Genomic DNA, 26,950 nt, shown 5'->3' with positions numbered 1-26,950 from the left:
GATCCCGGAGTCAAATATAATCGAAAAATTAGACTTTTTTGGCAACAAAAAATATGACAACCAATTTACAGTTAAACATTGGGGATTACACATTTATATTGCAATTCTCAGTTCTAACCCTATGGAGCAATTAGGGTGACATTATTTTGCGTTCACCCTTGATGGAAACTCTAGGATCCTTCATCTTAAATACGAAAAAGAAGTTTTTAACATTTTCCTACAAGAAGAAGAAAATAACACTCCAAGATGTTACACTAAAACCAAATTCAGTAACACCAGAAGACATGCAAGATATTTCAAAAATAATTTTCCAAAAAGGTAAAACAATACTACAAAATATGCAAAGAGAAATTGACAAGGTCACCACTGACAAAAATGAAGAAGTCTCTCGACTTAAAGATCATAGTGAAAAATTATTGATGCAAATTAAGAAGCTTAAAATGACAATAAGTCATTAAAAAACAAGGTACAACAACTTATCAAGAAGGAAACATCAAATGTAGAAATTCAAGTTGACGAAAAGATAACAAATATCGATCCAGTCAATAACACAACTCAAGAAGACGACAAACTAGTTGATGTAACGATGTACTCGGAAGTTGTAGTTCCAGCAACAAAAGATTCAAGTGAAGATCCTGAAATTAACCATTCAATTCCATAACTAAAGGAAATCAGGTACTTCAAATAAATCAAGAAAACGATAGAAACAAGATAAGGGAAAATCAAATCACTAGAATTCCTTATCAACCTCTGAATCACGAGAGTAAACAACTCAATCAAGCTACGTATATCAGTGCAATCCACTCATGTGATAACAATTCATCACAAGTTTCCAGTCACCGCAAGATTCCACAGAAGATTGATCTAGGATGGTCTAATCCCTTCTCAGTGCGACAGTTTTGTTTTTCACTTGTCATATCAACTTCTATCAACGAAGATGATAGTGCCTAAATGAGAAGACATTCGAAACAAAAAAAGAGATCAATCATTTTCATCATCAAGCATTGAGGACAAAGCTTTTTGAAAATGAAGGCAATGTTATGAATATAATTTATGTAGAAGTAATAAATATAGATAATAAATAATAATCACAATAATATGTAATTAAATAATAATTAGTTAAACAAAGGGGCATGTCTGTACAGACATGGCCCTTCGTGAAATGGTACTTACCTGGCAATATATACAGGACCCTCACTCTCAATTGTAACATCATTCTCATTCATACATTTAATATATATTCTTGTATCTTCAATGGAGATCTACATATTTAGAGACTTGGAATATGTAGATCTCCATTGAAAATACAAGAATATATATTAAATGTATGAATGAGAATGATGTTACAATTGAGAGTGAGGGTCCTGTATATATAGCCAGGTATACCCTTTCACGAACGGCCATGTCTGTAGAGACATGCCCCTTTGTTTAACTAATTATTATTTAATTACATATTATTGTGATTATTATTTATTATCTATATTTATTACTTTTACATAAATTATATTCATAACAGAACAATTTAATATTGTGAAAATGAATATGCAGAAATAAGGTTGCAGAGCACCTTCCTAGGAACCCTATCAAAATAAACAAAGCAGAACATATTTTAGTGTAAGCAACTAAACAAGAAATTTAATTGGTTTCCTCAGTCGTGACTACAAAAATAAAGGGATAATGTACAGTTTAGGTTGTTTCCCTCACTGACTTTAACTCTCTTCATTTGCTGTTGAGGGTTTTCAAAAACCAACATTCAAAACAAAATTGTGAATTTTCCATCATTTAATATATTATTCTATATATGAGGATGCTTTAAAGCATATTTAATGTCCAAAACATAGTTGCTTTTATGTTTGTGAATATTGACTTGCATTTATCTTTGTATTACACCACTAAATTTGTGTTACTGTCAGAATGCTAATTCACAATAAAACTACCTCGATATACATAGCTATAGTAGATTTGTTGGATCCTTTGGGTTCCTTCAAACAAGAGATAGCATCCAAAACTAGATTATCAAACCTGCAAACAAAAAAGCACCAATCATCAACATATCAAGAAGAATAAACAATCATACCTGTCTTGTATGAAACATGTCAAGCTCTTCCACATTTATTTTGCGCTCGTATCTATAAACTGAATATAAAAAACAGCATTTAAGAGCATAACATTAAAAAGCAATATGCATGTTAAAAATCATATATGGGAAAGTACGCACTTAATTTGACAAACGAGAAGTATAAATCTTAAACTATAGTGTGTTAATATATTTTCACGAAGCACCATTTCTCATACTGGACCATAACTATTGCTCTTAAAAATGGTCATAATGATTGTAATCATAATGATCATAATTGTATAAAGCACTTCAGGACAAGTTTTCATTACCAACGAAGAGCAGCTGACAATCTCTCTGGGATAAGTTTGGAAGCACTGGAGGGCACCAATCAGAGTTTCAAGAAACCACAATTGTAATATAATAGACAGAGAAGATTAAGAAAGATTCATAATCAAACAGAAGTCAAAAATCCAATTGGAGGGGTTAAAAGTTGTCATGACGAGTATAATAAAAGAGACAGGTGCAAAGCTAAAAAATACCCTCACTGGTAAAAATGACCTCCTGGATCTGCACGAAAGATAAGTCCAAATTGTACAAGTACCCTAAGACACCTTAGTGGCCACTTGTCTCACTTTAAGCTGGCTTTCCCCCAGCACAAGCAGGGTTTCCCTAAGATCAAATCACTAATCTGTCTATTACCACAAAATCTGAAAATCAGATAGATGAGCTGTATGATTAATGACCCTTTAAATAAAGGATGAGAAGACAAGTAGGACTGAGGTGATTCGTCCTTTGGGCAAATAGAATTAGAATATTACTTGATGAAGAAGTTGGTCATATGAAGGAGAAATCAGCAAGTTGTGTTATAGCTGAACATCACCAATTAACTCACCCACATTGATGCAAAGAAATATATGATAAGCCCATTAAGATTGTTTGTTACTTAAGCTGAAAACCAACCAGCATATGATGCAATTAATAAAGCAAAGAGATTAGCAACAGCCTTAATCTTCATTGATAAACATTCTTTACATCAAGCGATAAGAAGGGCATGGATACCTCTCCAAAGAGTCCTCTAGCATCCAAGCAGTCTACAAGAAGCATGTAACAAATTGGAAAATAAAGACATATAAACAGAATTTAATATAGCAACCCTAGCATTGATACGATCTATACTGCAGCAAAAAATAACATAGTTCACCCAAGCTTTTCCTCCCTCTAACCTGCAAATTTACAATACACTTGGCCTTCTGAAGGGAAATTTTCTCCACTTAAACTCTGATTTGCAAATGACAAGATCTCATCCTTTGATAGTGTTTTCACCTAAGCTAATTCTAAAATAAAATATCACTTACAAAAGTCTAGAGAACCTTAGATATTTCTTTTCTCAAAAAAATAAAAATAAAACATTATGAGAAGGGTCTAGATATGCCACCTGTCCTCTTTTAGCAAGAACAAACTCATGAAGATGCTTTCCTTCATGGATAGATGGGCTGCTCTAGGACCTTATAGGCTGAGAGCTCCCTTCTAGATAACAACTCCTTAACTAGCCATGTAATAATTGATGCCAATTACAGAGGGTGCTCTTCAAGGGAGGGAAGCACTTCTCCTTGAGATGATAAAATATTAAAAATTGCCATGCCTCTTCATTAAAACTAGAGCATTGCTTCAAAACCTCTAAGTTGGGCACTTCAAACACAACTAGAGTTTATGGAAATCACTGTAACTCCCTCAATATTTATCGGACTTTGTATTATGACCACACTTACGAAATGTTGCAGCCATTCTGCACCTATTAGCATTAATCTAGCAGCAACCTAGGCCCTATGTCAACAGATATTTCCTCAAGATGGTGGGCACTACCGACAAACTCCTTACAAAGTGGATCTCATGGACATGCCCCTACAATGACTATCTATAAAACAACATGCTAAAATGGGTGTTTCTCTCCAAAAACATGCAAGAACAAGTGTAAGTACATGCCTAATGTAACCTTCTCCTTCGTGTGCCCTTTCCCATGGGTAAGAAGAAGATGCCCAGTGTATCATGTAACGTACGTCACACTCCTAAAAGCTTTCCATGTTTGGCAGTGCCTCCAAATATGTAACTTATGCCTTGGGTTACGTGAAATGCCCCAAAGTAAAATTCGAACTTTCAAAGTAAGAAAGCATGATCATATGTAGAAGGCACCTCGAAAAGTAAGTTACCACTACATGTGCAAAACTACCCCCAAAAATGTGAACTCAACCACAGAAATGCCTCAATAAATATGAGCACCATAAAATGTGAAAGAAAAAGGAAAACATGTAGATCTCCGTCTCTCCCCAGTTTGATCAACAAGAATATGCTAGCATTCACAATTTGTACCAAGCTCCCAAAGCTGACATCATCATCACAGTGCTGCTAAGGGGATGCCACGAAAATACAAAAACAATTTTTGCATTTTAAGCGGTAACAATACCCAATAGAGATATAGAGGAAAATATTAATGTAGTAATCAAAATGGATGACAACACCAACCTGCAAGGTAAGATAATTAATGTGCTTTGAAAGAACAAAAAGGGTGGTTCACCGCATTTGGAGATCATTCTTCTTGCACAGTAAGATCACTAATGTGCTTCGAACAATCAAAATGGATGGTGCCCCTGGTTTGGAGATAATTCTTCTTGTTATCATTCACTCTCATTAAGTTTTTCGGCTCTACTCTAATCTGATTTTCCCTACAACATAAATGGTGGATCAACAAAAGAAAGAGGATGCCCCAAAATAAAGAGCATATTAAGCCTGAGAAACAATCACATTGCCCAAACATTAAAGAGATGTGCCAGAATGGGATGGGTGGAACACCTAGTTCTAACCACACTTGAAGCTTGTTGTAGCACAATTTCGCACTTCTTAAGATAGATAAAGTCCAGAGTTCTCTAGTGCAAAACTCACTAAGACGAACAAAGTTCGTTCACACACAAATATATTCAAAATATCTACAATATGAGAACATCCATCATAGGATAAAATAATATTTATATATAAATGTTTGAATGTACAATTGATATGGTTGAATACAATGAGAGCACTGTATATATAGCTAAGCATGAGTGCCCATTCGTAAGGAGTCATGTCTTTGGGACATGCCCTTTCATTATTAATTATACTTGTTAATCATTATTTATCATTATTATTTATGTTATTTTGTACATAGTTATGTTCATAACATTTCCTTCCCCTTTTGAAATGCTTTGTCCTCAAATCATATCGATGTGAGGGCTTAATATCTTTTTCTTTGTCTTGTAATGTTGCTGCGACTTTCCCAATTCTTGGAGTTGTCAAATTCAATAATGCAAAACTATATTAACTTCTTATTGTGGTACAAAATTGTCACATTGTGAAATGATTTAACCATCCCAAATCAATCTCCTGTGGAGCTTTGTGCTTATAGGCTTCCAAGAATGAATTGTTAGCATGAGACTTAATTTTGCCAACATCAATATTTTCTGGAACATAATTCAGTTTCTTTTGTCCTTAGTGATATTGATTTGTTGACTGGTTGAGATGTTTAATCTTATGATTTGGATGTCAATAAGGAGTAATTTTGACTTGATTTTCCTTATCATCCTTGTGATGAATTTTTTTATTTACTTCAGTTATATCAATCCCTTCACGCACTAATGTCGTTTGCTTCATTGTTAGATCTTAACTTGGAATTTCCGTCATTTAAACTGCAGGATCCAAGTATGTTGTCCCTTCAACTGGATTGGAAATTGGGATATTTTTGGATCAATGTTTGTTCCCTTTTCTTCAACTTCTTGTTGAAAATTAGATGTGATATGTTGTAACGATCACTTATTACAAAACTTCTTTATGTTGCAATATTAGTTAAGCAATTGTAGATAGAACATAAGTCAAATGCACAACAGATGACAACCAAGAACATAATATGACACAGAGAATTTAGGTCCAATGACCAGGGGAAAACCCACAAGGGGAGAACTCAACCAGATTCTTCTTCTATTAGATATAAATTGTTCAGCAGAGATACAAAGTAAAATGAAAGATCGAGAGAATAAGTAAGTTCACCCAAATCTGAACAAATTGTAGCATGAACATCACTAGAAGCAGAAACTGATGCAAACTCTAAATCAAACTTCAAGTTCTACTCTTACTCACCAAGTCTCTCTCTCTCAAAATCTTCATCAAATCGCTCCAACTCTCTCTCTCTCTTGTGCTCGAATCTTTCTTTCACAATGCACAAGTAATGAGGAGATGAGATGATATGAGATACATATGTAGGAGGAGCAACAAATTCCGGTCATAAAGGAGTAATACACATGCCTTAAGAAAGAGTAGCATATGCCACTTAGGGAGTGTAACTCATGTCATTATGGAGAGGCAACGCATGCCTTGCAACTTATGTCATTAAGAGGCCTAGATGGAGAAATCTCACATGCCTTAGTAATTTATGCCATAAATGATCGAATGTAACATATGCATTAAAGAGTGTGTAAGAAGAATCTTTTATGACATGTCTTTACTGAGTGTAAGAGAGTGTAAGAGGAGTGCAACAAATCCATTAAGGGAGAGAGAGAGACAGAGTAATGCAATACTTTGTGATTTATCAAGGAGAGAAGAGAACGAAATGATTGAGAGGGTAAGGTGCCTTGAAATTCCTTTTAATAATAATATCATAGTATCGTAAGGATAATAATAAATGTAATGATAATATCGATGATTAAGTCAAAATTGAACTACTAAGATTAATAAATGATAATTTAAGTGATTTTCCAACATCTATACTTGATTACCAATTGATGCAAGATGATTTATTATTTTTGGAAAGTCGTGCTTGAGATGCTAGACATGACTTCCTATTTTTAAAAGTCACTCCAGAATTTTCAGAAATGGAATTTTATTTAAAGAAATTCATCCTTGAGCTGTCAATTTTCAACACTCCTCAGCTAGGGAGGAATTTCTTTCAATAACAAGGATCTCTGCTTTCTCTACTCATCTTTGATTATCTTTGCTCTGGAACAATGATGTCACAATCTAATGAAGGAGAATCATCATAGGGCAGATTCATCTATCACCCTATATCCGTTGATTTTCCCACCTTGACATAGACTTGGGGAGGTTACCACTTGTCAACACATGACAAGGATCGCACACAACCACGGTTTTTCACAAGAGTTTGTTACGAATATAAATTACATAAAATAAAGTGAAATAAACAATGTAAATAATCAAATATTGATTATGTTAAATAGTCATTAAGTTAAGTGAAAAGGCATGTCTACAAAGACATGCCCAGTCATGAAAGGACACCTGCCTAAGTATATATGCGGGTCCTCATTGTAACATTCAACATCACATATACATTTTTATATATAATAAATTATTATTACAAAATACCTCTTGTGTATTTTTAATTTAAAGCCAACAAGCTACAGGTTTTGTTGCTTTAGTGGTATCAAAGCCATGGCGCAAAACATAATCATGCGGGTCTTTGAACATTATTCGCCGCACAATATGCCATTATGTTCACGTCCTAAATTCATGGAGTAGTTTAGTAAAATTCAAGAAGCATTTCAGCGTTTAGAAAAATCATTGCAGAAGTTGAAGCATGTCGAAGGGAAATCAATAATAAGGAAGATGATAGCAACAGTGAAGAAGCAAAACAAGAGGAAGCAAAAGAAGAAGATTTTGATCAAAATGATGATATATGAACATGAAGATGTAATAAATAATAGTGAATATGAGGATGATATAGATCAAGATGATGATCCAGATGAAGTTGATCTTGATGTAGATGAAGACTATCTTGGAAAACAAGAAGATGCCAAAGTTAGCCTTGAAACAACTAAAAGCCTCCAAATAAAATGGACTCACAACCCACTTATGTTTCACATTCACCCCTAGTTTTGCCCCCATCCCCTTCTTCTCATCATGACTCAATTAACAAAAAGCAATTCCTTCCTTCTGCTGGACAAGGACGTGTAAGGATGGATAATGTTGAATATTATAAGCTCTCAAATGAAGAGGATCCAGTGGAGAGTCCAAGGCTAGCAGGAAGTGTTAAGTCCAAAATATCTGAGGAAGATCCATACTTCAAGCGAAGGATGGATGGTAAGATGGATTACCATGCAACCACAAAAGCAATGAATCCTATTGCTAGATATCAAGAATTCCCTATTAACTGTAGAAAAGGTGATAGGGTGTCAGTTGGTTTGTCACGTGATCAAGTTGCATACACAAATGCAGCTACCACAACACAAGTTACTTTCGACTCAGCAACAGTTGCCGCAGCGCAAGTTGCTTTCGAGTCAACAGCACATGTCACTGAAACAAGAAGAGTTTCCATTGGTCTTGCCAGAAATAAACACTCTAACAAGAAATCAAACCGGTCAGGAAAGGATTTAAAGGAGGTCGATTCTGAAAGTTAGCTTAATGAAGCTCTTGAAGCTGCTCTCTCAAATTCCATTCATTTATCACGAGGTTACAATGAAGATAATAGTTTAGCAAAGAGTAAGGAATTCTTTCACAAGAAAAATCCTAAAACAAGAAAACTTGAGACAAACTATAACTCCCACCCAAGTCAAAAAGTTGGCACAAATTTGAATGGAAAAGAACCTCTGGAGGTTCAAGTTTCTTTATCAAAGGTGAAAAGGTTTCCTGCAAACAGAGGTAGTCAACAACAATTTGAAAATAGCAATAATGACAAAGAGGAGAACCAATTTAGTTCATTTCCCAAGATTGGGGAAACACATGCTAAACATGAGGACTCGGAAAATACTAAAACACAATCAATGAAGTCAATATCTAGAAGTGTGTCAAATTGTTAAAATTGGCAACTAGGGCAAAACTTCATGTGAGTCATCTTATTCATGGCTGATAATATTTTTATTAAATTCCTCTCGTCAAGAGGTGTAGGATTGATATAAAGATCATCCAATTCCGATAAGTATTCATGGAGATATGAATTTATTTTGATTATGGAATTATTATAAAGCCGACCTACAACTCATGTAGGCTCAGAAGCCCAACAGTCGCATCTATTCAAACACCAACATTGTGTATAAATACAGGAGGACTTTTCCTCATTTGGACTCACTCATCTCATCACATCTCTCTCTCTACTGTGCAAAAAAGAGTCTCTTCTCTACTGCGCAGAAAAGGGTCTCTCCCTCACACATGTGAAGCCAGAAGTTGTTGAAACTGAAGCTGCAATTGCAAAAGTAAAGATTGACCTGCGTGGACTAAAAGATCTCCTCATCTAAACTGTGTTGTAGGTTCATCTAAACCTCCTCTGAAAGCTGCAACTTTTGGTGGTGGAATCAAATCAATCCGATGGATGGTTTGCAAGATATCGACTGCCCTAGTTTGAAGCCGGAAGCTGCTGAAACTAAAGCTGCAACTGCAGAAGTAAAATTTGACCTGCGTGGACTATAAGATCTCCTCATCTGAACTATGCTGTAGGTTCATCTGAACCTCCTCTGAAAGGCGCAACTTTTAGTGGTGGAATCAAGTCAATCCGATGGACGGTTTGCAAGATATTGACTGCCCTAGTTTGAAGCCGGACGCTGCTGAAACTAACGCTGCAACTGCAGAAGTAAAGTTTGACCTGCGTGGACTAGAAGATCTCATCATCTGAACTGCGTCGTAGGTTCACCTGAACCTCCTTTGGAAGATGCAACTTTTGGTGGTGGAATCAAGTTGATCCGACGGTCGGTTTGTGAGATATCGTCTGCCCTAGTTTGATGATGAAGCCGCTAACGCTGATGCTGCCGATCTAGGGTTTGCTACTGCGGATATGAATCAAATTTATTGTACTATTTCTCTGTACTGAATTATTGAAAATAAAAGAAGATTTGATCAAAGGGTTTCCCCACACATTGTGGGGTTTGTCCCTAGCTAGCCGCCACATCTTGTGTCTCTTGTCTTGGCTTGTTTTTTGTCGATCGTTTAATGTTCTATCTGCACTTTACTTTATGTACATGTGATTGCTAATCTGTGGAATATAATAAGAAAAAGAAGTAAACTGTTATAAGCATAGAACATACCATAACTTAACATGGTATCAGAGCTGAGGTGAAGACAAAGCCTGAGCAAGAGCAAGAGCAATCATCGATGAGAAGATTGGCAAGGCTATCCTAAAAGAACGATGGGGTCCTCAACACTCTTTCCTGCCGAAGACAAGCTCCATGAAAAAGCTGACTATCACAGATGGAAGATGTCTATTGATCTAACCCTTGAGGATCAAGGAGTGTTGGACCATGTGAGAGGCAATATTGTTGAGCCTCCATCAAATGCAAAAACCGGAAAACCAGTGAAGTCTAAATAAAGAAGATCATACGAGACTCCATCGACAAGCACTTGGTGGCCTACATCTCTGATCTGGACACCTCCAAGGAAATCTACGATAGACTGGTGAGTTTATTTAAAGTAAATGATGCAAATCAAGTTTTGTTTCTTAGAAATAAGCTGAGGGAAATCAAGAAGGGTAAAGATGAGAGTATGGAAGGATGCCATGACCAAAGAATATGAGTCTCTTATGGAGAATGACGTCTGGGAAGTAGTTCCCAGACCCTAGGACAAGACAATTGTCACTTCTAAATGGCTTTACAAGACAAAGCATACAGCAAATGAAAGTACGGAAAACTATAAGGTTCGTTTTGTTGCTCATGGTTTCTCCCAGAAGGAAGGTATAGACTATGATGTGATATTTGCACCTGTTGCCAGATATACGACTATCCGCTCGATCATAGCCCTTGTGGCTTCACAAGGATGGAACCTACATCAGAGGGATGTCAAGACTGCGTTCTTGCACGGTTCAATCAAAGAAGAGGTCTATGTGGAGCAACCCGAAGGATTTGAGATTTATGATCGAAAATCTCATGTATGCAGGTTGAAGAAGGCTCTCTATGGGTTGAAGCAAGCACCTCGAGCATGGTATGAGAGGATCGACAGCTACTTGATGAAGCTGGGATTCACTAGGAGTGAAGCCGATCCTAACCTTTACTTTAAGGTTGAAGATGACAAGCCTCTCATACTGGTGTTGTATGTGTATGACCTCTTTCTAACAGGTGCAAACCCTCTCATTCACAAATATAAGAGAGAGTTGGCTTCTAAATTTGAAATGAAGGACCGAGGACTTGAAGTGTGGCAGAAGCCAAGGGAAATTTTCCTATCTCAAGGAAAATATGTGGTAAAGATATTGGAAAGATTCGGTATGATGGACTGCAAGCCTGTGACTACCTTGAGTATCTTAACTTTTAGAAGTTATATGGTAGTGATGTCGGACTAGATTTGGGAAATGCCTCTTAGTTTCATAAACTCATTCACATTGATGTTCTTGGTGAACCTCCATCCAAACATATGTTTTGCAATTAGCATTGTGAGCTCATATTTGGTTGAGCCTCACTTGAGTGATGCCAAGAATCTTCTGAGATATCTTCATGGCACAATTACTAATGGGTTAAGATACACTGTCGGAGATGTGAGACTACTTGGATATACTAATGCTGATTGGGCAGGCAGTATGGTGGACCGCAAGAGCACTTTCGGGTGTTGTTTCACCTTTGGATCTGCGTCGATATCCTGGATGAGCAGGAAGCAGAAGTCGGTGGCTTTGAGCACCGCCAAAGCAGAGTATATTGCTGCTAGCATGGCCCCCTGTGAGGCAGTCTGGTTACTAAAGCTCTTCAGTGAGTTGTTTGGACTTACATTGGATACCACTGTGATTCTCTGTAACAACCAGAGGTGGGATTCGATTATTGAGGAATCTCATATTCGTCGATTGCTCCAGCAAATAGACATCATCTGGGATATGGTAAGTCGATGAGCAAGGAGGCTCCATCGCATTAAGATGATGTACAAGTCGATACACCTTGTCAAAGCCCCAAGGAAAGATCTAATTTGTGATTTTCCCAAACGACTTGGAGTCGTCAAGAAACCCTTGTACAAGGGTCCTGCATGTTGCATACATTGAGCTTTGGGAGCACTGAGGGCTTGCGGTTCTTACTGGAGCAAAATACGACCACAGGGTGACTCACCCTCACCTGGTGGTGCGCACTGGAACAAGATGATTCGCTCTCTTGTGGAACAAGATGATTCGCTCTCTTGTGGAACAGGATGATTCGCTCTCCTGTGTAGCAGGATGATTAGTTCTCCTGTGAGGCCTGGATTGATGTGTTCTCCATGGCGATTGTAGCAGGATTGGTGTGTTCTCCTGTGAGGCCTAGATTGATGTGTTCTCCATGGCGGCCTGGATTGATGTGTTCTCCATGGCGATTGTAGCAGGGTTGATGTGTTCTCCTGTGAGGACAGGATTGATTAGTTCTCCTCTCGAGGCATCCTACCCATGCAGTCTGGGACTCATGGGAAGTACCTCTCATTTGATCAATGAGCAGGGAAATGAAGTTAGGGACCATAGTAGTACCGATGGACGCATCGTTGTATCTATCGTACTCCCTACGCTAGGATGACCTCCATTGATCTGGGATCAATGATACTGGTCTGGGACCAGTGGTAGGAGTTGTACCATACTATGACGCTGACTTCGGGTCAGTTGAGACTGGTCTGGGACCAGTGGTACATACTCTGAGACTAACTTCATGTCAGTGCAGTACTGGTCTAGGACCAGTGAGAGTGGTACATACTATGACGCTGACTTCAGGTCAGTTGAGACTGGTCTGGGACTAGTGGTACACTCTCTGACACTGTGATACTGATCTCGGACCAGTGGTAAAAGTGTTACTTACTATGAAGCTGACTTCGAGTCAGTTGAGACTGGACTGGGACCAGTGGTACGCACTCTAAGACTGACTTTGAGTCAATGGAGGATGATACTGGGCTGGGACCAGTGGAGTTGTACTCACTATGACGCTAACTTCGGGTTGGTTGAGACTGGTCTGGGACCAGTGGTACATACTCTGGGACTGACTTTGAGTCAGTATGATACATCCTCAATCATTTCTTCTTCTTCATAATTCGAACAAAAGCAGAGCAGAATAGAACAATGCATAGCAGCACATAACAGAGCAGAGTCGTACAGATCAGTATAGGGCAAAACAAGACAAAGCAGAACAGGCATAATAGAGCAGAGCAGGGCAACGGTTAGGCTATACAGGGCAGTGCATTTGATGGATGAATAGTAACGACTGATAGACAAATTGCAGATGAAGTTCTCCCTAGTTGAGAGGGAGTGTTAAAATTGGCAACTAGGGCAAAACTTCATGTGAGTCATCTTATTCATGGCTGATAATATTTTTATTTGATTCCTCTCGTCGAGAGGTGTAGGATTGATATAAAGATCATCCGATTTCGATAAGTATTCATGGAGATATGAATTTATTTTGATTATGGAATTATTATCACGCCGACCTACAAGTCATGTAGGCTCAAAAGCCCAATAGTCGCATTTATTCAAACACCAACATTGTGTATAAATACAGGAGGACTTTTCCTCATTTGGACTCACTCATCTCATCACATCTCTCTCTCTCTACTGCGCAGAAAAGAGTCTCTTCTATACTGCGCAGAAAAGGGTCTCTCCCTCACACATGTGAAGTCGAAAGCTGCTGAAACTAAAGCTGCAACTGCAAAAGTAAAGATTGACCTGCGTGGACTAGAAGATCTCCTCATCTGAACTGCGTTGTAGGTTCATCTGAACCTCCTCTGAAAGCCACAACTTTTGGTGGTGGAATCAAGTCAATTCGATGGACGGTTTGCAAAATATCGAATGCCCTAGTTTGAAGCTGGAAGCTACTGAAACTGACGCTGCAACTGCAGAAGTAAAGTTTGACCTGCGTCGACTAGAACATCTCCTCATCTGAACTACGTTGTAGGTTCATCTCAACCTCCTCTAAAGCCGCAACTTTTGGTGGTGGAATCAAGTCAATCCGATGGACGATTTGCAAGATATCGACTACCCTAGTTTGAAGCCGGAAGCTGCTGAAACTGAAGCTGCAACTGCAGAAGTAAAGTTTGACCTGTGTGGACTAGAAGATCTCCTCATCTGAACTGCGTTGTAGGTTCATCTGAACCTCCTCTAGAAGATGCAACTTTTGGTGGTGGAATCAAGCCGATCCGACGGTCGATTTGTGAGATATCGTCTGCCCTAGTTTGATGATGAAGCCGCTAACGCTGATGCTGCTGATCTAGGGTTTGCTACTGCTGATATGAATCAGATTTATTGTACTATTTCTCTCTGCTGAATTATTGAAGATAAAAGAAGATTTCATCAAAGGGTTTCCCCACACATTGTGGGGTTTGTCCCTGGCTAGCCGCCACATCTTGTGTCACTTGTCTTGGCTTGTTTTCTATCAATCGTTTAATGTTCTATTTATTAGAATATATTTCTATTTAGTAATGCTCAGTCTTTTAGATGTTTCTATTTTTCTTTTAGCAGTTTCTTAGATGAAACTGTTTGTTCTATATTCTACATAGAAACCTGATGTTTCTATTATTGTAAATATCTTTGTATTATCATTGAGCTGTTAGCTCCATGTGAATTAATTCATTCAACATTCTTTTATGGTATCAGAGCAAGGTTAAGAGATTTCTTGAAAAGTAATTCTCTCTGCATCATAATTTCTTGAGTCTTTTCTAAGGTCGAGCCCTCTGTAAGCCAGGCAGCCTTCACTGAGTCTTAGCCTCGGCTTTGCTCGCTGTGATAAAAGCTTACAGTCGTCCATCTCGATACAGAAATGGATTCTTTAGGGTCATTTTTCTAAGGAAATAACTTTGTGGCGGTGACTGTTTTCGTGGAAGCGGAATTTTTTTTGGCTGGCCAGTTTGCTTGGAATATTGAATCCAGCTATTTTCTTCGACCACATCGTGGAATTCCTCAGCAATCGTGATCCAGGTGTTTTCTCTCGGTTTATAACTTATTTGTTTTTTAAAATCGGAGTCGTGGTCTGAAAATTTGATCTGCGGGCAACTGTCTATTTTTTATTTTTCAAACGCTGTCAAACTTGTGATATACGCTTATTGATTTCAAGCCCGAGGATATTTGAAACCCGTGGATGATATTACAGTTAAAACTCGTGGATATATATATATTTCAGAACTCTTAGATATATATCTGAATCTCTGTGGCAGAGATATCTGTCAAACCCGTGGATATTTGAAACCTTGTAATTCGCGTGTAATTTCAAACCCGTGGATATACGCGTGTGTTGTAAAACCCTGTAATTCGCGTGTATTTTCAAACCTGTGGATATACGTGTGTGTTGTAAAACCCGTGGATATATTTCAAACCCGTGTATTCTGATATATTACCACGTAGCTAAGACGTGTCGTAAAGCTTTGAAAATTCTGTGGCGTGGATATCCGTCAATCTCTGTGGCGTGGATATACGCGGGTGTTTTATTTCAAAGATTTATCAAACCCGTGGATATAATACGGGTCCTCATTACCGTCCAGAATACGGGTATTTATATACAGTCCATAATACACCTCCATATATACAGTGAAACCCGTGGCAGTTGAAACCCATCGTATACACCTGTAGATCTATATAGCTGAGCCGTATAGTATATCTCTGAGTCGTTTACAGCTGAGACGTGACGTGAAGCCTTGATAGCTCACGTGGGCCATTGTTTAGATCTTCATCTATTTTCTGTGGGCCATTTTGATACCTGAGACGTATATATATATCCGTAGTGTTTGCTGGCAGTGGGTTACCATTCAGCAGAAGCGTGAAACTGAGACAGCACATGTGGGTCCATTTTTCAACATTTGTATTTGCTGTATTTGTGGTTCTGGTGGCCGGCAGTGTGTTACCAATCAGCGGAATTTTTTTTTCTTGTGATCCTGACAGTGTTCATTACAAACTCAGACCTGTGACATCTGTAGACCGGCATTCTCTTGTGGAAATCTGTATTCTCAGAACTGTATTAGCAGTATTACTATTGTTTTAGACAGCAGAAAGTCTGTTCTTTAAATTTTCACCAGCATAAGCAGTCAGCTACATTGTTCTTGTGTGTCATACTTTTGTATTCTCTTTGTGAAAATGGCCACACTTCATCAGACAGCGAATGTTGCAGAACATTCCGAGCAGACAGATTCTGCCTTTTACGCCTTTATGGCTAAAAGGTCTTCAGAACATGTTCCTTCCTCTGCATGGTACATTGATTCTGGTGCATCACGCCACTTCTCTCACAGGCGTGACTGGTTTATTGACTTCTCACCTTTCAGTGATTCAGTAGTATTTGGTGGCGGTGAAAAGTACACTGTTGCTGGCAGGGGTACAGTTCAAATTCAGTCTGGTGGACGCACGCTCATATTTCTAAATGTATACTATGTTCCTGGTATGGAGATTAATCTGCTCTCTGTCAGTCAGATTATGAGGAATTCTCCTCAGCTCGATGTTGTGTTCAGTGCACACAAGTGTTCCATCATTGACAGGGAGACCAGTCTGACAGTTGCTACTGGCCTAGAGGACCATGGTCTATACAGGCTACTTGACACCGGTGACTTTCCAGAAGTGGCTCTAGCAGCTCATGTCTCTCCCATCAGTACTCTATGGCATCAGCGATATGGGCATCTCAATATGCAGTATCTCTCTCAGCTCTCTCGGGAGGGACTTGTGTCAGGATTACCTGATATTCAGACTCAGCAGTTGGGGGTATGCAGCGCCTGTCAAGCGGGAAAGCAACATCTTTCGTCATTCAAAAATGAAGAATCTTGGCGCGCATCCCAGGTACTTCAGTTACTTCATGCTGATATTTGTGGTCCTATGAATACAGCTTCTATCACTGCTTGCAAATACTTTTTACTTATTGTAGATGACTTCAGTAGAAAGATGTGGGTGTATTTTTTAAAAAATAAATCTGATGCTCTTAGTACCTTTCAGAAGTTTAAAACTTTAGTTGAAAACGAATCTGGTTGTAATATCATGACCCTTAGGACCGACAATGGGGGGGAATTTTGTTCCTCAGCTTTTGCCAACTTCTGTGATATTCATGGCATCAAACGTCAATTAACCACACCTTACACTCCCCAGCAGAACAGTGTTGTCGAGCGTCGCAACCGCACGGTTGTTGAAATGGCTCGTTCCATGTTACAACACCGGAGTGTTCCAAACAAATTCTGGGCTGAAGCAGTATTTACTGCTGTTTACCTTCTTAACAGATCCCCTACTCAGGCTGTTAAAGGGAAGACTCCTGAAGAATTGTGGTCTGGTCGTAAGCCTAAGATCAGTCATCTCAAAGTTTTTGGCTCAGTTGCATATGTTTGGATTCCATCTGCTAAGCGATCTAAGTTGGATTCCAAAAGTCAGAAACTCATGATGACAGGTTACAGTGATCATCACAAGGCCTATAGGCTGATAGATATAGCCACTGGTCGACTTAGCTTCAGTCGAGATGTAGTATTTGATGAAGACAGAGGATTCTTTCAGTCCTCTTCCTCTGAGCAGCTCTCTGAGGATCCGCCTCACAGTGTTCTTCTTCCAGTCAGTCCATCTGATGGGAGGGATGATGTAGCATCAGGGTTTGATACTACTCTATCTGAGCTTCCTCCAGAAGCTAATCCTCCTCTTGCTGTTCCTATTGCTCTTGAGCCTGCTTCTCTTCCTCCTGATATTGGTTCCTCTAATCCTGATATTGGTTCTTCTTCTCTTCGGCCCAAATGGTGGGCTAAAACCATAGGTGATCTCCGGGATGACGAGCTCCTTGAAGGTAGAACTTCTAGGCATAAGAACAGACAACAGTCTATAGTCAATTTTGCTCTTATGGCTAACCTTCACAGTACTTTTGAGCCTCAAACATATTCAGAGGCTAAGGGTACATCTGAGTGGGAACAGGCTATGGAAGCAGAATTTCAGAGTCTTCAGAAGAATCACACATGGACCCTTTCTGATCTTCCTGCAGACAAAACACCCATAGGTTGCAAATGGGTGTATAAAGTAAAATACAAAGCTGATGGAACCTTAGACAAGTATAAAGCTCGGCTTGTGGCTCGAGGATTTTCACAGAAGAAAGGCATCGACTATGAGGAGACTTTTGCTCCTACAGCCAAGATGAGTACCATAAGGCTTGTTCTTGCCCTAGCAGCTCAGTTCAATTGGAAAGTTCATCAGATGGATGTAAAAAGTGCTTTCCTAAATGGTGATCTCCAAGAAGAAGTCTACATGACGCAGCCTCCAGGATTCAAGGTTGCTGGTCAAGAACAGAAAGTGTGTCGGTTAGTTAAAGCAATCTATGGATTGAAACAAGCTCCTCGGGCTTGGTACATGAAAATTGATCAGTACCTGACAGATCAAGGTTTTCAGCGTAGTCCATCTGATGCAAACCTGTATATCAAGCATACTGGTGATGATATCTTATTTGTAGTCGTCTATGTGGATGATCTTATCATTACTGGCAGCTCTGCACATTTGATCCATGGGATCAAACAAGATCTATGCAGAACGTTTGAGATGACAGACTTGGGACTTCTTCATTACTGTCTGGGAGTTGAAGTGTGGCAGACTGAAAATCAGATCTTTCTTTCTCAGTCCAAGTATGCTAAAAATCTTGTGGAAAGGTTCAGAATGCAGGATTGCAAACCGGCCACGACTCCTATGGAACCAGGGCTCAAACTTTCAGCACAGTCATCCTCTCCTCCTGTGGATGAAACTTTATTCAGGCAATTAGTGGGCAGTCTCATCTATCTTACTGCTACCAGACCTGACATCAGTTTTGCAGTAAGCTACATTTCTCGTTTTATGTCAGCTCCTAAAGCTGATCATTGGATAGCAGCAAAGCGGGTACTACGATATGTGCGTGGTACTTCTGATTATGGCCTCTTATATACCCGCAGCTCCAATCCTATTCTCAGTGGCTACACTGACTCTGACTGGGCCGGTTCGGTTGATGACCGTAAATCTACAGCTGGGTATGTGTTTAGTCTAGGGTCTGGAGCTGTTACTTGGACTAGTAAGGAGCAACAGGTAGTGGCTCTCTCCTCAACAGAAGCAGAGTATCGGGGAGCAGTTAAGGCAGCCTGTGAGGCAGTTTGGCTTCGTAGTATGCTTGCAGATATGCATGTTTTTCAGACAAGGCCTACTTCTTTGTTTTGTGATAATCAGGGAGTGCTCAAACTTGCCAAGAATCCAGTCTTTCATGAACGAACAAAGCATGTGGAAACTCACTGCCACTACATTCGACAGCTGGTTGAAGACGGCACAGTTCAGTTGCATTATGTTCCCACAACAGAGCAGCCCGCCGATATTTTCACCAAGCCTCTTGGTCCTGATAAATTTGTAAAATTTCGCGGGTCTATTGGTGTTGTAAATAGATTGAGCATTAAGGGAGGGTATTAGAATATATTTCTATTTAGTAATGCTCAGTCTTTTAGATGTTTCTATTTTTCTTTTAGCAGTTTCTTAGATGAAACTGTTTGTTCTATATTCTACATAGAAACCTGATGTTTCTATTATTGTAAATATCTTTGTATTATCATTGAGCTGTTAGCTCCATGTGAATTAATTCATTCAACATTCTTTTACTATTTGCACTTTACTTTATGTACATGTGATTGCTAATCTGTGGAATATAATAAGAAAAAGAAGTAAACTGTTATAAGCATAGAACATACCATAACTTAACACAAATTCAAGTCATCATTCTTCTTTTGCTAAAGTTCCCCAGCCAGTTTTTGATAACTATGATGGTAGTGGTGAACATGATGATATTTTTACTGGCAGCACTGAGAACCAAAGGACAATGGATGTTGGTAGGTCTGAAAGTGATGAGACCCATACATGGTCTGCTCCATATGCTTCTTGTAGGCCACATTTTGTTGACAAGAATGATCAATATGAAAAAATTGTGAGGAGAAGACACAATGAGAAGGAATATTATGGAATCAGTTCAGATGAGGAGATCTTCTAGTCCAAGCTTCTCGTGTGGACTAGAAATAAAATGTTAGAATAGATGCCCAAAAAAAGGAAGGCAAAAAATAAAATGTTAGATTAGAAATAAAAGACAATAATAAATTTTGAAAGTGTTGCACATCCAAATGCCACTACTCTTAGTCAATTTTATTTTTGCAAATAAAGTTGTGTGCAGATTGTTTAAATGCCACACTAGTTCATACAATCCAATCATACAATTTAATCATGATTGGATTAGATTTAAATTGTTTGTTGATAGTTAGCAAATAAAATTGGCTCAACAATTTAATCTGAGACAATGGAAGCAATTAGGGATGGAAGTAGATGAATCATTAAAAGGAAAATGTTGAGTTGCTAGTCTAAATGCACTCAGGTGACTAAGATTGCAAAAAATGTTAGGAAAGTTAAGGGTAGGTAGAGAAATAAAATGAAATTGGAGCATGATAGGATTTTTATCCTAAGTTAAAACATTGGATATATGTGCATATAACGAATGGTTTTAACTAGCCATAATTTGCTAAATCTCAATGTTAATTTATAATATTCATGCTTTATCCATTGATTTGCCAAGAAACCCCACAGCTGTCACATCCATCATATCTGTTTCAACCCCACCATCACCTTCCGCCTCACTTCATTAAACTCCCTCCATTTCCCTTTCATCCCTTTGCTCCTCGGCCCTCCCTTGTCGTCCGAAAGTTATTAGCGAAGGGGGGGTCCGAAGTCGACAGTTTTAGAAACTGCCCTCCAAAACTACCAACCTCCGCTCCTAGTTGTTCGGGACTTAAAATCCCAAACTACTTACCGCCCAAACTCACCCCCGAACGCGGTTTTCGGCCTCCATCACCATCGCTCCCACGCCATTGTCTACGTCAACACCCACATCACTTCCTTGAAACCATCATCCTTACGTGGACCAATCTTCCGCATGTCTGCCTGTTATCCATTTAATTCGCAACCCCTTGCAAATGAATATTCCATCAATCCATTTCTCAATCCCGTTGGAGAGTTAATATGAATTTAGCCATGATTAATAGACCTGCTCAATTTTATACCTTATAAACCCTGTTCTTTCATAAAAATTGTTACACAGTGCATTCCCATAACTCAATTGATCACTGGATACTTGTAGCTTACAATCAAAACGACAAATTCACCATTCAAGCGAATTTTTTGTCATGTTCACAAGCAAGCTGGCATCTAGGTTCACTCAATCTATTTCAATTATATTGTTTTTCTATTATCACTGTATTTCAGTTGAATCCTTCCCATTTCTGTCACTTTCAGTTTGTAATCCAATCACTAGAATGCCTCCTAGGGGGAGGGAAGTTGCAGAAACCCAAATCCTCTCATTCATCCACAAGTTGATTTCCATCATACTCCCTTCGCTGACAAAGACTATAAAATCCATGAGTCCTTATCCGAATTTGACTTGTTTGAGATCTATTGTTGGATGGAGGACCAATTCGCTGATCAAACAGACGAAATTGGACTTTGGGACTCCCATCTTCCTCATTACATCTTCCCTCGGACCCACAGGGCACCTGAATTTGTCAGAAAATGTCATGCATATTATGACCCCAGTCAAAGAGCTATTATCTCACCTACAGGAGAAATCTTGTGCTCCATCAATGCCTGGTGCATTGACCAGATGTTGCAAGCCCCAACTATTGTGCCAACCACTCCTTTTTCTCATGAAAGCCTAATAGAAGCCTATCAAAAGCTGGATTTCACTACAAGAGCTCAAACCCTAAAACCTTTCCTAGTTGTAAATAACCCTCCCTATGATTCATCTATATTCCCAGACAGAACCAAGAAAATTATCACCATTCTCTCTTATCTCCTTGTTTACTATTCTGATCAATATGTAGATGAAGTCGTCATTGGTTTCTTGTCTATCTTTTCTGCCGGTTCCAAACCCACTGTTCTTTTTAACTTTAGTTAATTTCTAGCTAAGGCCATTCATGAACAATTTGTCAAGTTCAATACTGAAGAGGTATTCAAGTATGCTTCTGTTCTTGTATATCTTTTTATCTATTTTCGGGGAGACAAGTTTCCATTCACTTTGCAAAAGCTAGATGAAGAAGGGAACCAGCAACCAGTGATCTTTTGGACTTCTATGGGAATGAAGGAGAAAGAAGAATTTTCATATAAACAGTTCATAGAATTGTTTGTTCATCTAGCCATTAATCTTCTAAGCAGCACTCCAGAACCAAGAATTAGTGATGAAATTGTAAAAGTTTTGCAGCTAGTTGACCAAGCCACAACAGGAGATTGGTACCTTTACCAAAATTATACAGAGATCAGAGTCTATGGCTGTGAGCTTCCACCTTACAAGCTGACTAAGTACCTCCCTATGAGAATTTTTGCATTAGGATATATTAGGCAGGTGCTCAACGCAGATGAAGTGCATTTTGTGGCTGCAAAGAAGAAATCACAGTTTAAGCTAAAAACTCAGGTTGGTCCATTCATCTGTAACACTAGAGCAGCAGGAGAAGAAGCAGACAAGTTATTGAAAGAGATGAAGTTTGGCCTTAGCTTCACTTGGTCTTATGACCCAATGGGAATGATTTCAAAACTGAGTAGGAAATAAATTTACTCCATATCATCACACAGCTAGGGCTGAGATTAAGCAATATAAAAATCTGTTAGAATGGAAGGAAAACACCCTTCAAGAAGTTGAAGAACAGGCAGTCTCTACTTCAAATATACAAACTCCACTTGCACAGGAAAAGACAGCCAAACGAGGAAGGGAAGAACAGTCATCCCCTACAACTGAAGTATCAAGTAAAGGCTTTAGAATTGTGCACAGAAAGAAGAGACCTAGGCTCTCTTTGAAGGTCAATGCAACTAATGAGTCACAGAAAGGAACATTTGACAAACTTGGAGAGACATCTATTTTCACACAGTTTGGTGGACAGTCTACTCAATCTCCCACTCATTCCACCACATCTCATGAACAGCAGGTGATTCAAACCAGCGAAGGCAGTCAGAAAGATAAAAACGAAGAAGAATGAGGATTTAAAGTTGAGCACTTATACTCAATTCTGGAAACATTCTTCCAGTTCTCAAGCCAGACTTCTTTCAATGTTTGGCTCTGAAAAGGGTAAAATGCAGATGGTTTTCTTACAAGCTCAAATTCCACAACCCAAAACTGTTGCACATTACCAGAAGCAAACTTCCTTTGAATTTAATGTTAAAGATGTACATCCAATTGACCAAATTGAGATGCACAAACAGACTGGCCAAATGATCTCTTCTACTTTAACTAACACTACCAAGAGTTTGTCAAAGTTGCAGGTCACCTTGGCTAATACACAGATACAACTCAAGATTAAAAAAGTTTCCTCATTGGGAAAAGACACCAAGATCAAAGCTTTGGAAGATCTGGTGCTGAAGATTGGATATGATCCCTCCAATATAAATGTTGCAGAAGAAATTGTCAAGAAGAAAAATGTTGAGATTTCAGCATTAAGGAAGCAACTCAAATTGCCAGCTTCAGAGGACCCAATGACTAAAGAAATTGAAGAAACTGAGGCTCAAAAATCAGACATGATGAAACTCATTATGGAACAAAATCTGCAAATAAAATAGATGGAGGAACAAATGGAAAAACTTGTCAAAGAGAAAGAGGAAGCTGTGAAAAAGGCCAATATTCCAATGGATGTAGTTCCTCTTGCAGCAGTCCCTATAACTACAGTTTCTGCCTCAGGCACAGTAGCAACCACAGGTACAGCAGAAGGAGCTGAACAGCTTGTTGAAGTTGTTCAGAACCTGTCTATTCAGACAGAGGAAATTAAGAAATTGCAAGATCAGCTGAAGACACTACAACACCTGAAAGCAGTTGCAGAGAGCTCACATGCAGTTGAGTTGCAAAGGGCAAGAGGTCAAATTGAGAGATTGCATAAAGAAATCAAAGACTCTTACCTCGGAAATACACTAGGTTTAGTAAAGGAGATTATATGGGGAGAGATTATTGAATCAATCAAAGATATCTGGCCTTATATCAGAATAATTTTTGATCAAAAAGACTTGTTGGAAAAAGCTCAAGAAGCTATTGAAACTATCTCAAATGAACTTGAGGACAAGCCAAAAACAGCCACTGAAATAATCAAGTTTCTGAATTCTAAAGACAGCTATGAGCTTGAAGAATTGGGTATTGATGACAGGACAGCAGCCATACTGGAAGTGAAGAAAGTTATTACAAAGAAAAATCTCACTCTTCAGTTGGAGGAAAAGTGCAGCAGTGTCAATGTCATAGTTCAACGTTTTTTCAGCAGGCTGGAACCCTTGACCAACAAGGGTTTGCCCTCCATATTTGTGATAAATGATAAGTTAATGCCTATTGAAGACTATATCCACAAGCTCAGAGAGGTCGCAGCCAGTGCAGCTACAGTTTCAAATATAAAGGGTACAACAACACCAAGTCTTGTGCTGAATGCACTCTGAGATACCTTTTTCATCCTTAATGAAGTAAAACACATATTTTTAGTAAAACCTACTTTTACTAAATATACAAAAATGGATGAGGTTTATCGAAGGGTAATTAAGTTATCTATCCCATATGAAAAATGCTGGGAACAATTAACTGATTTACTTGACTGAAAGAAGGATCAATAGCATTCAGAATTTTGGGGAACAGTCATCAACAGATCAACAGCATTCAGAATTTTGGGGAACAGTCATCAACAGCAAAATAGTGACAGATCGACTATCAGTTCATTTTTCTGATTTTGTATTAAGCTATTTTTGTAAATTTGTTTAAGATATTTTTTTAACACTAAACTTGTATAAATAACTCTATTCACGAGTTATTAAGGGTTGCACCCTTGAAGAAACATTTGTAAGCACTAAATGTGCTCAGCTTTTTCTGAATCACTAATAACAAAGCAAAGGATTCTGAATTTTGATTCATACAGTTTCGTATTCCTTGTAAGTTTTTCTAGTTTTCATTCACTGTGTTTTCTTCATATTCTTAAGTTTTACAAAGATAACCAAGTGGGAGCAGTTGTGTCTCAATTACTCCTAGAAACTCTCTAAAGTGATCATCTTTAAAGAGAATGAATTACAGAAACTGTTTGTTTAAGTAATTCCCTCTAAATCATAAAATTATCAGTCTCTTTGTAATCTTGGGCATATTTCGTTAAACTTTATGAACATTGTTTGAAGGTTTTTCTTACTTATGGTTATGTTATTTTCTATTTGAAAACTGTAATAGTCATATCATCTTTCTATTTCTACTCATCACCAAATAAGCTTAATCATTGTGTGGATTTTAATAGCAGCCCTTGTTTAAATATTAGTATTATTCAAAAAGATTAGGCATCACTGTTTTAAATCTGTTTCATACATTGGTCCTCCAAAATTAAAACAAAACATCCAAAACATTTTAGATGCCCTGGCATGATAGATGACCATTATCATCTCAGAGATACAACAGTTAATAAAACAACGTTAATATATATAAAGGCAGTTACAAGTTTATGCTGGCAGCGATCAAAACCGATACTTGTTAATGAGGCCAACTATTCACTTGAGTCTGCTCTTCTGGGAGCTGTAGGAGAAGATTCAATTTTTATGCCAGATCAACTTCCCGCTTCAACAAGCATATCCCATGGCTCTACTTCCATGTCAACCACCCCTGCTCGTACTTCTGGGCATTTTGCTTTCAGCACGAAAGAGGGTTCTCCAATTTCTGTGAGTGGTATAAGTGTCGCATCAATTCGATCATCACCAGGAGAAAAGTATCAAGGTGGAAATCACTTACGGACTAATGGGACAGTTTCAAGATTGCAGACTCGAAATAATTTTAGTTTTAAGGATGACATGGAGGTCTTTTCTCCTTTGGTGGATGTTCAGCCAATCACATGAAAGCACCATTATGACCAATTCCAATAGTGAAGAGCCTCTGCATGAATTTGTCGTAGAAAACTGACTAATTATTATTTGAATTATTTTTTATTATTTTTTTAATAAAAAAATAAAAATAAAAATCAAATCAAATCAAATATATATATATATATATATATGAAAAAAAAAAAAAAAACCCATAGTTTTAAAAACAGCATTACCCAATAATTCTACATGCTAAGTACCAGGACGAATTATACATGCGGAGACAACCTACACCGATGGGGAGAAAATCGTCAGCTACAAGCTTTGAGGTCAAAGCTTCTGAAGGAAGGGGCAATGTTACGAATATAAATTACATAAAATAAAGTGAAATAAACAATGTAAATAATCAAATAATCAAATATTGATTATGTTAAATAGTCATTAAGTTAAGTGAAAAGGCATGTCATCAAAGACATGCCCAGTCATGAAAGGACACCTGCCTAGGTATATATGTGGGTCTTCATTGTAACATTCAACATCACTTATACATTTTTATATATAATAAATTATTATTACAAAATACCTCATGTATTTTTACTTAAAGCCAACAAACTATAGGTTTTGTTGCTTTAGATGTTATGAACATAATTATGTAAAAATAGATCATAAATAATAAATAATAAGTAAATTAACTAATGGATAGTTAGTTAATAATGAAAAGGCATGTCTTAGAGACATGCCTATTCGTGAAAGGGTACTTACTTGGCTATATATACAGGACCCTCATTCTCAATTGTACTCATCCTACATCAATTCTTTAATACAATATACATTTTACAATTACTGTCCTATCATGGATGTCTTTGTCTACGAAGTATATTTTAATATTTCCGCTGCGTAAACGACTTTTGGTCGTTACATTGGTATCAGAGCCATGTTGGCTGATCGCCGGGCCTTTGGCCATCAACCCCCCGACAACCTTGTTGTCGTCAATCAAGCATTCGCTATGAAGAAGGAGCTTCTCCATTCTGCCAGTTGCTACTAGGCCCTTGACCATATCAACAAAAAATAAAAATGGAAAAAATTAAAAAATTAAAAAAAAAAAAATTATATATAAAAAGGGATTAAAAATAAATAAATAAACAAAATCACATGACAAAACAAAAAAAAAGAAAGGAAATCGA

The 26,950-nt window shown here is 38.1% G+C and overlaps 1 protein-coding gene across 2 annotated transcripts in view; it reads right to left on the bottom strand.

The window, feature by feature from the left end:
* LOC149267627 (telomere repeat-binding factor 1-like) overlaps positions 1-26,950 on the bottom strand; it is a 182,773-nt gene that overhangs the window by 35,137 nt on the left and 120,686 nt on the right. For both annotated transcript variants that reach the window (XM_089433752.1, XM_089433751.1), the window contains exon 4: positions 1,938-2,022. In XM_089433752.1, coding sequence (XP_089289878.1) covers positions 1,938-2,022 — 85 coding nt within the window. The remainder of the gene's footprint in view (positions 1-1,937; positions 2,023-26,950) is intronic.

The sequence above is a fragment of the Pinus tabuliformis genome, chromosome 6 (genome assembly GCF_031772625.1).
Source record: "Pinus tabuliformis cultivar Carrire ecotype Pingquan chromosome 6, CPIR1, whole genome shotgun sequence".
NCBI lineage: Eukaryota > Viridiplantae > Streptophyta > Pinopsida > Pinales > Pinaceae > Pinus > Pinus tabuliformis.
Note: the sequence above shows the minus strand (reverse complement) of the source record. Positions and strands in the feature narration are given on the sequence as shown.